This window comes from Bos indicus x Bos taurus, chromosome 28 (assembly GCF_003369695.1).
Source record: "Bos indicus x Bos taurus breed Angus x Brahman F1 hybrid chromosome 28, Bos_hybrid_MaternalHap_v2.0, whole genome shotgun sequence".
NCBI lineage: Eukaryota > Metazoa > Chordata > Mammalia > Artiodactyla > Bovidae > Bos > Bos indicus x Bos taurus.
In genome coordinates, this window is record NC_040103.1 from 23,136,412 (window position 1) to 23,153,016 (window position 16,605).

Below are 16,605 nucleotides of genomic sequence, written 5' to 3' on the forward strand. Positions count from 1 at the left end.
CATAGAGGCTAATTAATTTGCTAAAGTCACCTAAGCAGGTGAGTCAAACCCATACATTTTAAAACACACAAGATAAAAATGAAACCAGTTTTAAACAGCAGGAATCTGTATAAATGACCTCTATAGATCACATTGTAGGGACTCTCTCTATTTCTTTTTAATTGAGTGGAATAGTGAATTGATTAAAAGAAATAGATTATCTCCAACTTGCATAATCAGACTGTTGATTCAAAAAAAAGAAAATTTTGGTGGCTTCTAGGTCTCAGATTATTCATCAGTAATTATCAGCAAGTTTGCTTGTTAACTTTTGGCCAAATAGAGTCATGGAGAGTAATATGTGGAAGTTTTCAGTTTCAGAGAAGTTTTGTATTAATTAATTATACACCAAAATATTGAGTACACAATTTCAGCACAAGATATTTTTGCACATGCCTATTTTTACACCTGTTAATATTCCTGAAAAACACTCATATCTGTATCTGGAAGTTGTACACAAACATTCATCAACTACAGTATATTTGAAATTACCTTATAAAATGAATTTTCTAAAAGAAAATTTTCATTGCTCATCGGGATTTTGGAGATTCAAGTAAGCTCTTTCCAGATAAGATTTTTGGGAAAAAAAAAAAAAAAACGTCAAAGAGAGGAAAGGGAAGAAGACACCAAATAATACTGTCCACATTATGCGGCATTTTAATGTGTCAACCTTTTCAATCTTACTATTATCTTCACTTTACAATGGGGCATGTCATTCGAATGCAGAGTTCCAAAGAATAGGAACGAGAAATAAGAAAGCCTTTTTCAAAGTTCAATGCAAAAAAATAGAGGAAAACAATAGAATGGGAAAGACTAGAGATCTCTTCAAGAAAATTAGAGATACCAAAGGAATATTTCATGCAAAGATGGGCACAATAAAGGACAGAAATTGTATGGACCTAACAGAAACAGAGGATATTAAGAAGAGGCGGCAAGTATACACAGAAAAATTATCCAAAAAAGATCTTCATGACCCACATAACCATGATGGTGTGATCATTCACCTAGAGCCAGACATCCTGGAATGTGAAGTCAAGTGGGCCTTAGGAAGCATCACTATGAACAAAGCTAGTGGAGGTGATGGAATTCCAGTTGAGCTATTTCAAATCCTAAAAGATGATGCTGTGAAAGTGCTGCACTCCATACACCAGCAAATTTGGAAAACTCAGCAGTGGCCACAGGACTGGAAAAGATCAGTTTTCACTCCAATCCCAAAGAAAGGCAATGCCAAAGAATACTCAAACTACCACACAATTGCACTCATCTCACACGCTAGCAAAGTAATGCTCAAAATTTTCCAAGACAGACTTCAACAGTATGTAAACTGTGAACTTCCAGATGTTCAAGTGGGATTTAGAAAAAGCAGAGGAATCAGAGATCAAACTGCCAACATCTCTTGGATCACCGAAAAAGCAAGAGAATACCAGAAAAACATCTACTTCTGCTTTATTGACTACGACAAAGCCTTTGACTGTGTGGATCACAAAATGTGGAAAATTCTGAAAGCGATGGAAATTCCAGACCACCTGATCTGCCTCCTGAGAAATCTGTATGCAGGTCAGGAAGCAACAGTTAGAACTGGAAATGGAATAAGAGACTGGTTCCAAATTGGGAAAGGAGTACATCAAGGCTATATATTGTCACCCTGCTTATTTAACTTATATGCAGAGTGCATTATGAGAAACGCTGGGCTGGATGAAGCACAAGCTGGAATCAAGATTGCCTGGAGAAATATTAATAACCTCATATATGCAGATGACACCACCCTTATGGCAGAAAGTGAAGAGAAACTAAAAAGCCTCTTGATGAAAGTGAAAGAGGAGAGTTAAAAAGTTGGCTTAAAACTCAACATTCAGAAAACTAAGATCAAGGTATCCGGTCCCATCACTTCATGGCAAATAGATGGGAAAACAATGGAAACAGTGACAGACTTTATTTTGGGGGGCTCAAAATCACTGCAGATGGTGATTGCAGCCATGAAATTAAAAGACACTTGCTCCTTGGGATAAAAGCTATGACCAACCTAGACAGCATATGAAAAAGCTAAGATATTACTTTGCCAACAATGGTCTATCTAGTCAACACTATGGTTTTTCCAGTGGTCATGTATGGATGTGAGAGTTTGACTATAAAGAAGCTGAGAATTGAAGAACTGATGCTTTTGAACTGTGGTATTGGAGAAGCCTCTTGAGAGTCCCTTGGACTGCAAAGAGATCCAACCAGTCCATCCTAAAGGAAATCAGTCCTGAATATTCATTGGAAGGACTGATGTTGAAGCTAAAACTCCAACACTTTGACCACCTAATGTGAAGAGCTAACTAACTGGAAAAGACCCTGATGCTTGCAAGATAGAAGGCAGGAGGAGAAGGGGACGACAGAGGATGAGATGGTTGGAAGGTATCACTGACACTATGGATATGAGTTTGAGTAAACTCTGTGAGTTGGTGATGGACAGGGAAGCCTGGCATGCTGCAGTCCTTGTAGTCACAAAGAGTAGGACACAACTGAGCGACTGAACTGAACTGAATGCCTTTCACAGATCAGATATGAGATACTGAGCAACTTTCCAAAGAACATCAAGAAAATCTTCATATTCCACTTTTTACTAGTAAGTCATACTGTTACAATCTTTACAGATTTCCTAGGATTAATGGACTTTCAACTACTTTTTTATACACTAATTAACTCAACAATGATTTATTGAATGTTTTACTACCCTTATTATATGGCTAGTAAAGACAGGCCTTAAGTGTAAATATACACCAGATTTCTAAGATGTAGTACAAAAAAGATGTCTCATCAATAGTTTTTTATATTAATTACATATCAAAATAATAATATTTTGACTGTGCTGGATTAAATAAAGCATCATTAAAATTAGTTTACCTGTTTATTTTTAGAATGCCTACTGGGAAATTTAAAATTATGTATGTGGCCGGGCTTCTATTTCTATTGGATACCATTAAGTCCTGAGATATTTGCTTGTCTGTTCCAATTTCATCATAACAACTAAGTTTCTTCTTTCTCTTTAATGTATGATAATAAATTAGGTTTTAGATGCAGTCATTTTTAAATGACAGTTTATGTTCATGAGATTTGAATCAATTATTAAGGGTAGAAATTTTTAAGTTTGGATGAAAAATTGCCCCTATACAATATGACTTCCCTTTAGAGCCTCCCCTGGTGACAAGCAACTTGCTGGATCCAGTTCTATAAGATGGAATCTAATTTCTTCACCCTGGCATTCAAATATTCAAGGCTATTCATGAACTACCACTAACTCACTTTCCACTACCAATTTAACAATCTAGATTTCATTTCTACTATATTCTTCAACACAGGGATGAGAATTGTGCCTTTATTTATGCCGTATCTCCACTCAGAGTTCTAGTTTTTCAAATCCAAATCCTGACTAGTTTTCAAGGCTTTATGTAAATATTGCTAACTTCATGTTGAATTTCCAAACTAATCTCACATAATTTTCTTTCTCCTTTTAATTCCAAAACACTGTATTCCATTCAAAAATACCTGTATTTGTTATGGAAAGTCTATGACTTATCTCTAATTGTCTAACCTTTCCCTATATTCCAAAGATCAATAATAGAAAATTAATAAAGAAACCTCTAAAATATGGAAAGGTCACTCACCATGATTTCAGGATAGGCTTTCAAAAATCAAGTGTAGCTAAAAGAAGGTTATAATGCTGAGCAGTTTCTACTCCAGGGAGTGGGCAGTCACACCTGTGTGCTCTATTCTGTATAAGCAAAAACATTTCTGACTTAGCTATAATATCCCCTCACCACCAAAAGAGGAGAGCTGCCAAGATGCTCACTGAGAACAGTTGTTAGTTTGTGTACAAGTGTAAATATCAGTTTGTTCTTTTTCTTTTCTTCTTGAGGGGTGGAAAGGAGGAAGAATGGGATAGGACTCTAAAAGCCTGATTTATTTATATCCAAACATATCCTTATTTTATAACAGATGATCAGTTAAAGCATTGTATGACATTTGAACAGCATTCTGTCAAAATGCAACAATATTAGTAGAGCTGATAGCAACGAGCACTTCTTGCAAACAGCAAGAGTCCCCTCTAAAGTCTCTCTTGGCACTGGGGCTTTGCTAAATCTGGCTTGCCATTTTGTGAGTGGGAACAATCAGCTTTGTAGGTTGGAGGGAAGTATTATAATTAAATGTCCACCCACTTTTTCCTTTTTGATGAAAGGCTCCCATGACTTACTAAAATAAGGTACATCAAGACAGATGAATTTTTGATGAATAAGTCAAAGCACTGACGAAGCTGGCTTTTCACATAAAGAAACTTCACTAATTCACAGGAAATTTTTAGGCCTAGATTATTAACACTGTCATGCTTAATAATAATTAACATGATAATATCCATGGAACAAACAGGAGATTTTACCATTCAATTGGTAGCAAATGTAGTGTTCAGCATGATTTACTTGCTGAAAACAAATAGTAATACAACCAAAAAAAAAAAATAATGGTGGAATTTTTAAGATTTAATTTTAGAGAAATATTAAATAATAGCCATTATAAAAACAATGCCTTTATTTAATATATAATAGTATGGTTTTGAATAATAGTTATAATATCACATTAAAGTTACAAACTGTATCTCTGAAGTGGGCAAAAGTCTTAAATGATGTTATCAAATTGCTATAAATTCCTTCTGAAGGAGATCTGGAGCATGGTTTCTAATGTCTGGTTTTGATAATTATTAGCAAAGGCACTGGCTATTATCACTGTGAAGTATTATTTTAAAGCATCCTTGTACAATAGAGTAGAAAGGGATGCTACTAAATAATTGGGATCAGGCGTATATCTCAAGTCCAGTTACTGGAACTCTTCAGTCAACTTTTTATAGAGAAAGAAGACTGCATTGGTGTTAGGAATGTGCTTCTTCATTCAAGACAAGATACATTGAGAACTAGCTTATAGACTTTGCTATTAGAGGAGGTTTAAAGCAATAAGAAATAAAATCCTTACTCTCAAGAATTACTGAATATTTTTATTTTTAAAGTAAAATTAGTATTTTAAACTTCCTGTTTAATAGTATGATTGGTGGCAGCCAGTAGAGTTAATGGTGCCCTAAGACATCATCTCATGCGAAGAGTTGACCCATTGGAAAAGACTCTGATGCTGGGAGGGATTGGGGGCAGGAGGAAAAGGGGACGACAGAGGATGAGATGGCTGAATGGCATCACCGACTCAATGGACATGAGTTTGAGTGAACTCCAGGAGATGGTGATGGACAGGGAGGCCTGGCGTGCTGCAATTCATGGGCTCGCAAAGAGTCGGACACGACTGAGCGACTGAACTGAACAGAAACTTACTAAATAATAAAATAGACATGACTTCACTAGATAATGAGAATGTTTAGGCCTAATTCATTGGTCACTCTGCTTCTCATTCCTATTTCTTTATCCAATGCTCTGAATATTTTTTTGTTTTCTACATATTTCCCATAGAATTTCTTACCATTTTGTGGTTTTTTTTCCTTTGTGTTCAGTTCTACATTTTTACTATTCCTTTCATAGAAGTCACAAGTTAATCATTATCTAAAGCATTCCTTTAAACAGCATGGAGTTTTTCTCCAAAGATCTGACAGGAATTCTTTAAAAATGGACTTTTTTTTCTTCACATTTAAGACTTCCCTCAACAAGTTCACGTTTAGATTGCAGATTTCTCTGACAGAGTTGAGGTATCAAAACCCAGACAGACTGAAAATAGTTTTTTTCCTGAAGTCATTTAGATTCTAAGACTTTTGCCCTGCTATGTCAGATACCCCAGCTTGGAAATAAGATGGGTATGTGTGCATGTCTGTATAGGGGCAGTGGTAAGGAAAAAGGAGGTGGTAAGACTGGTAAGCAATCTATACAAAGTGAACTCACAATATCCTCTGAAAATGATATATTTGAGCTGTCTTATGTACTCAGACTCTGTCCCAGACACTTCTGTCTCAATGTTTGTAGTAAATTAATGATGATTTTCTCTGTTGCTTTGGTTAGACAGCTCCTTTCAAAAAAAGAATTTTCCCAGGAGATAAATGCAGTGCTCCTTCCTCCCCCTCCAACTCCTTGATATATACAATCCAGTGTTCAAGCAGTACACTTAAAAACCATTTTCATTTTCTTCTATGTCTTTATCTCTTAGAAAGGTAAGACTGTCTCTTGTAATGTGTCAGATCTTACAGTTTTAGAAACTGGTAGTGACCTTGGTGGTTATCTTGTTCAACCCTCACTTTACAGCTGAAGCAAATGAAGCCCTGAGGAGAGAAGTGTAGACTAAAGGTGGTCACAAATATTCTGCTACTCCTTCCAGCCAGAGGTGGAGTCTCATGCCTCCTCCTATCCCCTTGTGTTTGGTCAGGCCCTGTGACTGCTTCAGTCAATAAACTACAGTGGAAACTGCACTCTATCAACTTCTGGGCCCAGACATTAAGGGAATGTCAGCTCTACTTCCTGTTTCTGACTTGCTCTTGGGACTTCTCATCTCAGAACCTAGAAATTATGCTGCAAGACGCTGAAGCCACATGGAAAAGCTATATATTGGTTTGTGCTCCAGTCAACAACCACAGCTAAGCTCCCATCTGACAGATAGCATGCACTTTCAAACTTGTGAATGGACCATCTTGGAGGTCTAGCCTAGTTAAACCTTTGAAAGGCTTCATCTCCAACCAACAGTTGGCAACAAGAACATGAGAGCCCCTACATAAGAACTGCCCAGCCAACAAGCAAATCAATAAGAGAATAATCGTAAATAATAAATTACTGTTTTAAAGCACTAAGTTTGAGGATGTTTGTTAAGTAGTAAAAACTTATTGGAACTGAAGGCAAGTTTCTAGGTAATAACAGAATGAGAACTGAAACATTCCAAAGCCAACATAACCTCATTATAATGTGCTAAGGGAACAAAGATAGTTGAATAAGACCCATTCTCCATCCCTCAGTAACTCAAAATTTCAAAAATCTGTTATTGTTTCATATTCACATTAAATATAGAATTTTCAAAATCCTTAAAAATTTAAAATAGATTCTTAGAGCTCTATCTACAGAATAATAAACTATCATTTTGTAATAAAATTAAGGTAGTATTCTCAAGGGTCCTGGAAGGCAGCATTTTTCCAATAAGTTTTATGAAAGAAAGAGTACTTTAGGTAAATTGATTTGGGGAAAATTTAACTTAAAGAGATCTCTTTATATCTGGATTTTTCAGAAATGTAAAATCTCCACAAAGACAAATAGAACTTTTTTCCCCAAAACTGTGTGATCAAGGAGTCCTTCATCGAGCACCTTAAGAGATTTATGTCTCATTAGAAACTAAACTGAAAATAGAAGTAAGGATGAAATATTAGCAGAAACCAACTTTTACTCTGAATTTTTCACTAAAAAGTTACTTTCATAATTTAGTGTTCCTTCAGCTTAGAAAACACATTTCTAGACAAAAGGTTTATGATTCATAGGGACAGCATTTAGTTTGGTGCCTTTAATGACTTGCTCCTTCTGTTCTGCTCTCTTTTAATTTTTAACATTTTCCTGTGGGAATAGTTAATAAATATTTGAGGAATGAGTACAAGAAGGAATATATAAATAAATAATAAGCAATTGACTGGATTAGTTAAATGCAAGCAAACCTGGAACTCAGCTTTGACTCTTCATTAGCTCGGTCTGGGTTTTGTACGTCATTTCCACATAAGGCCAATGGGAATTATATCAGTTGCCCTGTTCTCATAGAATTCTTGGGAGCTTCAAACATTTCAAAGTTGGAGGTAAGGCAGTTTTAGGGCTGAAATTTTCTTAGTAACCACTTATTTATCCACTCCTCTCATTTTCTAAATGTGAGGATTGGGGTGCAGAATGCTTATAGTGGAAGTGCTGGTTACACGGAAACTTCCTTCCCAGCAGATCCACATTAAAAATGTTGGGAAAGTCTTTCACCTTCATAAATATTGTGTAGAATGCTGTGTTTCTAATTCAAGTGGTGACTATTTCTAATACAAATTTGATAAGCAATTTGGGCCCCCAAACACATGTTCCACCACAGAGTTCATGGCCTATATGGGAAGGTTCTGGCAATCAAAACATTTAATAATCAGCACAGCATGGGCACTGACAATGAGTCTAGACACAAGCCAAAATCAACTGGTAGAGTCATACTAATGGGTACTAGTTCAGTATGAGAATCAGTCCAACCACATTTCCCCCTCTCTGCCACTGGTTCCTGGGCTTGTGAGTACTCTCACTTTTTTACTGGAGTTGGGCATTCTTCCACTCGACTTTCTCTTATACCGTGACTGCAATACTGATGCCCATAGTATGGCAGATTTCATTATCTGTCTTCTAGGAATTTCCCAGCACTTCATAGCTCCTTCATATGCCAACCCACCTCCCAAAACATGGGGTATGTCTCCAGTTTCCAAGCAGAAGAGGATTATAGTTTTATTATCATCTCCTCTTGCTTCTACTGGGACATGGACCAATCCACTATCTCTACTTAATTACTCTGGGTTTCTCTATCCCTGTATATCCTACATTCTACAGTCATGTTTCATAGTTGAATATGATTTGAAAGGCTGAGGAGTAACATAATCATGAAAAGATGAGAAACAATAAAATGGCATGAGAGAGAGCATCTAATACTTTTAAAGTAGAATATGAAGACAATATTTGTAATGATAAAATCCATGTTTAACCAGGTTTTGTGTGTGTGTGTGTGTGTAGCTCTGAAAAGAAAATGTATTAATAAAATATATTCATCATATTTTCACAATTCTTTCTAATTTATAAAATGTTCCTTTCCAAGCCAATGGGAATAGTTCATGCAATTTGAGATACATACCTTCATATTACTTTGGCCCATCTCTGTTTCATTTGCTGTAAATGGTCAAAAGTTTGTGTTTGAGCTCAGTTCAGCTATAAATGCAGAATGAGAGCCCTATTCTCCTGGATTTAGAGTAGTTATAATTCCAGCGCACTTACCTCTACAAGCCTGCTGGTGTGTTCACGGAATATTGCAGCATATTCTTTTATTTCCTTTTCCCGGCCATTCTTGGCAGCTTCAGTGAGAACCAGAAGTGGGACTGTTGTATCCAAAAAGGAGTCTGACACATGATCTATGATAGCCTTACGGAGCTGAGGAGAAGTAAAACATTCAGTTTTTTTTCCACCCCAGGAAATGGTTCATATTATTTCATATTTTTACAATATCAGTAATTATAAAATTCCTTTTATATATTTTTGCACAGTCTTTTAAAATCATAATATTTAAGACTGTGTATGAATGTTGCTTACAAAGCTGAAACAAGGTAAATATCCAAGAAAAAAAATTATTGAGCAATAGCTTTCTTGCTCTCAAAAATTACTATTTTTTTCTTAAACTGTACTTAGCCTAGAGGTCAAATTATAAGTGACAGTACTCCATTTTTCCCTCAAAGAAATTGCACTCTTATAATGTTTATGCATGTGTACAAACAACATGGTTCAGCATGTATTTTCATAATTACAAAATTATAAAATGTTTTCTGCCTTGTAGGAAGAACTCATGATAAATTTTGATTAGCTAAATTGTAGACTTCAAAGTAATTAAACCAAGTTAGATCACTGATTATGCCAGTTGATAACAGATTAATAGAGCAAGGAGAATAATAAATGAGTTTTGATGTCCAATTTTCTTTGTTTGCATTAATTGTTCTTGCCCTCACACCTTAAATTATTAAACAAGTATAACATTCTGCTACAATTAGTTCTTTTAAATTAAATTATGTGTAAGCTTATAAATGACAATCAGGCAATTATTCTACTCAGCAGATATTTTCTGAAATTTAAAACTAAGTTGGAAAAATAATGCATTATATTTATATAATATTGAGTTTTTAAGGATCACAATATCTTGAATGTTTCATTAACAATGGCAATGAGAATGAATGGTTCCAAAGTTTTTGGTCAATTCCTTCACTTAATTTAATAACCTATGTAATAAAACAAAGATATGAATAGCTATCAGACAGAATCTGTAATTTGCCTTCTGTGAAAATTACATTTTAGTATATATTTTAAAACCAGGAGATACTTATTCTAGTTTTGGATTACATGAGAATTAATATACTTTCAAGGGGTTGAATGATGTAGCTACATGGAAAAACAAAACAAAACACTGTCTCTCTTCCTTTAGCAATGATAGGATATATCCATAGTAGTTATAGATTTGGGGGCAGAAAATACCTTCATCTAAGATAGTGGTGCTTTCTCAGAAGAACTGTGAAATTTTATGGCTATCAACAATTTCACAAAGGCAATAGGAAGATCCCCAAGGAAAGATTCTGCTTAGCATGCAGACAAGTAAATCACTAACGGCAACTAATTAACATTTACTGAGCAGTTACTTCCACAGGGTGTAGAGTGCTAAGTGTTTCCAGGAGAGGGAAAGACCTTAAGTGAATGAGCTGTTTGATGTCCACAAAGAGTAGACCAGTGGAGTCAGACAACAGATAAGTTAGGAGTTAGCTGGCAACTATAAGGTGCGTTAGTTCTACATACGTAAGGGAAAAGTAGAAGAAATCTCTCAGAGGTGGAGTTATTTACAATGACCTTCTCTTCCTTTTATCCTTTTTTTCTTTCATTAACATATAGAAGGAGGGCCAAGAGAAGATTTGCACTAAAGATACTGGATTGAAAGCCAGCATACATATGGTAGGTAATTCAAACCAAGGAGGTGAACAGAATGATATAGAGGGACATTCACAGTGAGATGTCCGTGAATAAAATCTTAGAAAATATTACCACTTATGAGTAATATGGGCATGTTGGATAGATGAAAGAGTAGGACCTTAAAAAGAGACTGACATGATGGCCATGCAACACAGATCAAATGATCAACAGTCAAAAGGGATACTTTCAAATAAATTTGTTTCAATGCCCTACAAATGAACTTATCCTACCAAACGCAATTGTAATACCTACATTATAGATATGTTGAATCTCTTTTTCTATGTATTTGATTTCATTCAATTCAACAAGTATTTCTGAACACATTTCCCCTGAATTTCTACCAAGAACTAGATATTGTGAGAAATGTCAAGTTGGAAACACAGGATTCCTGATAATCTAATGGAGGAGACAGTGCCATTAAATATTATAATAAAGGAAAATCAAGAGACTGACAGGAATTTCAAGAAGATAAAACGGTTCAGAATTGTATTTTAAAGATAAGTTAAATTAAAAGAACCAAGACTTCTCGATGGGATTTGACCACTAGATTATTAAGTTTTAGGGGAAAGTGGGAACAGGAACCCTATTGCTCTGGTTGGAAGAGTGAATGGGAGTGAAGACGTGGAGATGGAATAAACTCCTGTTTCTAGTAATTTGATTGTCACATAAAGCAATAAGACTTGGTATTAACTACATTGAGACAGGTTTAAAGAGGGATTGTTTCTCATATAAAAGACTTTGATGTGTGTTCTTATCTACAACTAAACTCGGAAAGTCAGACTGAGATTGTCCTCCTATGCTTTAAAAAATTACATTTTGATGTATTACCATATAAAAATTGATAGTAATACAAATAACTGTTGTCTTAGATTGTGCCAATCTATGTAAATACTTGAATAACTACAGCAATCTCCTTCCAGGATGGATATATTTGCTCTGGTCTGCATCTTTCCTCAGTGGTACCACACTGTCTTTCCTTCATTTTAAAGATATTTACTCCCCTGTCCTTTTTTCATTATTGTTTCTTCAAGTTTCCAACTAATTTCCTCTGCTACTCATTCCATCCAGCACCTCATATACAAATATTAATATATCTATAGAGTTGCAGTTTGATATATAGCTGATTTACTATTAATTAAATAATAAATTCTTTGATTAATTTTTTTAGACTAAACCAAATTTGTTGTTGTTCAGTGACTTAGTCATGTCTGACTCTTTGCCACCACATGGACTGCCACAGCCCAGGTTTCCCTATCCCTCACCATCTCCCGGAGTTTTCTCAAACTCACATCCACTGAGTCAGTGATGCCATCCAACCATCTTGTCTTCTGTTGTTCCCTTCTCCTTCTGCAATCAATGCTTCCCAGCATCAGGGGCTTTTCCAATGAGTCAACTCTGTGCATCAGGTGGCCAGAGTATTGGAGCTTCAGCATCTGTCTTTCTAATGAATATTCAGGGTTGATTTCCTTTAGGACTGACAGGTTTGTTCTCCTTGCAGTCCAAGGGACTCTCAAGAGTCTTCTCCAACACCACAGTTCAAAAGCATCAATTCTTTAATGTTCAGCCTTCTTTATGGTCCAACATCTCACATGACTATATAGTTTTGGAAAAACTATAGCTTTGACTCTACAGACCTTTGTTGGCAAAGTATGTCTCTGCTTCTTAATACACTATCTAGGTTTGTCACAACTTTTCTTCCAAGGAGCAAGAGTTTTAACTTCATGGCTGCAGTCACTATCTGCAGTGATTTTGGACCCCAGGATAATAAAATCTGTCACTGTTTTCATTGTTGCTCCATCTATTTGCCATGAAGTAATGGGACTGGATGCCATGATCTTAGTTTTTTGAATGTTGAGTTTTAAGCCAGGCTTTTCACTCTCCTCTTTCATTTTCATCAAGAGGCTGTTAGTTCCTCTTCGCTTTCTGCCATAAGGGTGGTGTCATCTGCATAACTGAGGTTACTGATATTTCTTTCTGCAATCTTGACTCTAACTTGTGCTTCACCCAGCCCAGCATTTCACATGTACTCTGCATAAAAGTTAAATAAGCAGCATGACAATATACAGCCTTGACGTGCTCCTTTTCCAATTTGGAACCTGTCCGTTGTTCCATGTCCGGTTCTGTTACTTCAGAACACATTTTTTGCTTTTTTTCTAAGTCATGTTGCTAACTACATAATATGATAAATGAGAAAAAGGGTACCACATATTATATTCAGTAGAACAAGACAGAACTGGAAAATATGCTTTCAAATAAGTTCTGTGCCAATGTTTTCATGATTCTGTTGGAAAATGGCTAAAATTACCTGATACAAGATATTACCATGCATAATGAGCAAAACGAAACTTCAGTATTTGTATATTCATTCAATGTAACAAATTCATCTTGAGTTATCTATCTAAGGGCAAAGCACCATTTGAGGCAATTTGGGGAATACTAGAATGACTGAGATGGGGTAACTTAGGGAGGAAGTGAGACAGAGATTGATGAGTATCTTACAGGAAGTGCAAACAAATAAAAAACAATTGACTGTCATGGTTAAGGAGGTTTCTATAAGGATGTGACATATATAATTCATTTAAAAAACTGATTAGGATGTTAAGAGTTGGAGCTGGCAAACATCATATTCTAGGAATAGAGATTATCACGAGCAAAGAAAATAGATCCTCCCGAATCACAAGCATCTGATGTGACTGGAATATGGTGCTAAAGATTGAAATAGGATTTCCTTAGGCAGAATGGAAATAGTGAAAGGTATTTGAGGTAAAAAGAACAAAATTCAGACTGAAAGATTAAAAGATGACAGAAGGAAATGGCCGGAAAATGGTGGTTTGTGTTAGACGTGAGAGATACCCTTAAGGTATAGCACGCAGTCAGCAGGCAGGGGGACATCTTTTTCGAAAGCACCTTCACCCCACGCAAACAACAAACAGCACAATTAATGCAACCAACCCACCCTTTTCTCACCAGATCATCTCTCTTACTAATTTCTGATCATTTACCCTCACATTCATAGCTATGATTACAGACTACATTAGAGGCCTTTGGTGCTTTACATCTCACCACTGGACCAGTCTCTGATTCCAGCTGTTATTCCTGGGGACAGTTCTATGTCCTCCAAAGACATCCCACCTCAAGTGTATTCCATGCTTCATTCTGTTATTCCTTCTCAGGGCCTGCTCCAAGTCTCTAGGAGATTCTCAGGTCAAGCACAAATAGCCTGCAAGTTCTGGAAACTCAACACCACTAGAAGTGACCCTCATCCAATGGGGATGGGAGCCACTGGATAAAATTCTCAGCTTCCATCTACTGATCAGACAATTCTGGGAGACATTCTGTCCCTTCTCAGAGGTCCTTAAGAAACTGATGCCTATAGTGACAACCTCAATAATATATTGGTTCCTCCTTTCCTGCCTGTTCTTTTATGCTTGAGGTTCTTTTACACTTGCTGCTAGTAATTACCTCTCAAATACATGACCTGAATAAAGGCCTCAGTCTTTGGATCTGCTTTCAGGAGAATCCAATACAAAGTGGACTCATGCATCTGGTGTTAGTGCTGTTTGCTCACATAGCAAGTAACAGACTCTGATGTCTTACATAACTGCCCATTGATGATCACACTTTGCCACTTTTTGCAAAACACTCAGTTTAATTCTGCCATCTCCTGTATTATGGCTAGCTGTGAAAGAGGACATGAGATAAAACTATAAATGAACATGGGACAAGCTATGGAAGACACTGAAAGCTATGATAAGAAATTTCCTCTATATGTTCTGACATATTTATAGGAAATTTTTTCATTGAAATTGTACAGTCATCAATATCCATGTGTAATAACTAAGTAGGATCTATCTTGTTTATTTCTATACTATTTTCCTACCGAGTGAAACAATTCATTCCTTTCATTTGGGTGAAAAAACTTTAAAGAAGAATCCAACAAGCCAGTGTGAAAATAGGACAATCTTAGAAGCCACAGCACTTAAATATGAAGTTAGTGAGAGGACAATAGGAGTTAGTTTTCAGTAAATATCTGTTTGTGGTCAAAAATGAAACCTGCCAGGCACAAAACTAAATTGAGGGGTTTTCTACCTTTTCTCACTACAGTTTAATAAAAGGCTTTGAGACATCAATTTTTCTATTTCCCACTGATGTAAATGGTATGAGATCTCAAATAAAATACTATATTTCTCTACAATGGAAACCCAAAAGTGGGAGCTATGTCTTAAAACTGTAAGAAAACCCTGCACACACTCACAGCCCTACCAAATAAGGGATGAGAAAAATTGTGAGTAGAAGAGGATTGAAAAGAAAAGAAAGTGTTTTAGAAAAGAATCATCCTCAGAAAACCATGAAACTTATATTTGTGTACATGACTGTCATTTTAAGTCAAGTAGCAAAATATGACTTTTAAACTCAATTAACATAGGAACTATGTTATATAATAATAATGCAATAATTAATTCAGCATATACACTCTGTGTCAGCTTAATGAGATGTGTTTCTTATGGATACTTATTATTTGCTGAAGAGAATGATAAGGAGGAGGTATAAGAACCTACATATATTTTTATGAGTAGGCCCTGGTACTCCCAACAAAATTCTAAGAGATGGGAATACCAGACCACTTGAGCTGTCTCCTGAGAAATCTGTATGCAGGTCAAGAAGCAACAGTAAGAACCGGATATGGAACAACAGACTGGTTCCAAATTGGGAAAGGAGTACATCAAGGCTGTATATTGTCACCCTGCTTATTTAATTTATATGCAGAGTACATCATGAGAAATGCTGGGCTGGATGAAGCACAAACTGGAATCAAGATTTCTGGGAGAAATATTAATAACCTCCAATACACAGATGACACCACCCTTATGGCAGAAAGTTGAAGAGGAACTAAAGAGCCTCTTGATGAAAGTGAAAAAGGAAAGTGAAACAGTCTGCTTAAAACTCAACATTCAGAAAACTAAGATCATGGCACCCACTCCCATCACTTCATGGCAAATAGATGTGGAAACAATGGAAACAGTGACAGACTAACTTTTGGGCTCCAAAATCACTGCAGATGGTGACTGCAGCCATGAAATTAAAAGATGCATGTTCCTTTTAAGAAAAGTTATGACCAACTTAGACAGAATATTAAAAAGCAGAGACATTACTTTGCCAACAAAGGTCCGTCTGTCAAAGCTATGGTTTTTTCCAGTAGTCATGTATGAATGTGAGAGTTTGACTATAAAGAAGCTGAGCATTGAAGAACTGATGCTTTTGAACTGTGGTGTTGGAGAAGCCTCTTGAGAGTCCCTTGGACTGCAAGGAGATCCAACCAGTCCATCCTAAAGGAAATCAGTCCTGAATATTCATTGGAAGGACTGATGCTGAAGCTGAAACTCCAATACTTTGGTCACCTGATGCAAAAAACTGACTCATTACAAAAAATCCTGATGCAGGGAAAGATTGAGGGTAGTAGGAGAAGGGGACGACAGAGGATGAGATGGTTGGATGGCATCACCGACTCTATGGACATGAGTTTGAGTAGGCTCTGGGAGTTGGTAATGGACAGGGAAGCCTGGCGTGCTGCAGTCCATGGGGTCGCAAACAGAACAACTGAGTGACTGAGCTGAACTGAACTCCCAACAAGGAGAAGAGATGGCTATAGCAGTTCAAAAATTCAGCAACTATAGAATCAATCAAACTGTTTTGTTTGTTTTCACTAGAACCCTATTTTATTCGACATATCTTGTCTTTATTTTTGCATTAATGAAACAGTTATTTCTCAATATATTAATACATGAAAAAATAACCCACCTTTGGTGAAATCCAGTATCTGTTTCACTCTGCACAATTCAGTAGA

At 36.2% G+C, this 16,605-nt stretch overlaps 1 protein-coding gene across 4 annotated transcripts in view; it reads right to left on the bottom strand.

The window, feature by feature from the left end:
* The window catches only part of CTNNA3 (catenin alpha 3), a 1,910,358-nt gene that overhangs the window by 896,539 nt on the left and 997,214 nt on the right, over positions 1-16,605 (bottom strand). For all 4 annotated transcript variants that reach the window (XM_027530426.1, XM_027530429.1, XM_027530428.1 and 1 more), the window contains one exon: positions 9,033-9,185. In XM_027530426.1, the coding sequence (XP_027386227.1) occupies positions 9,033-9,185 (153 nt within the window). The remainder of the gene's footprint in view (positions 1-9,032; positions 9,186-16,605) is intronic.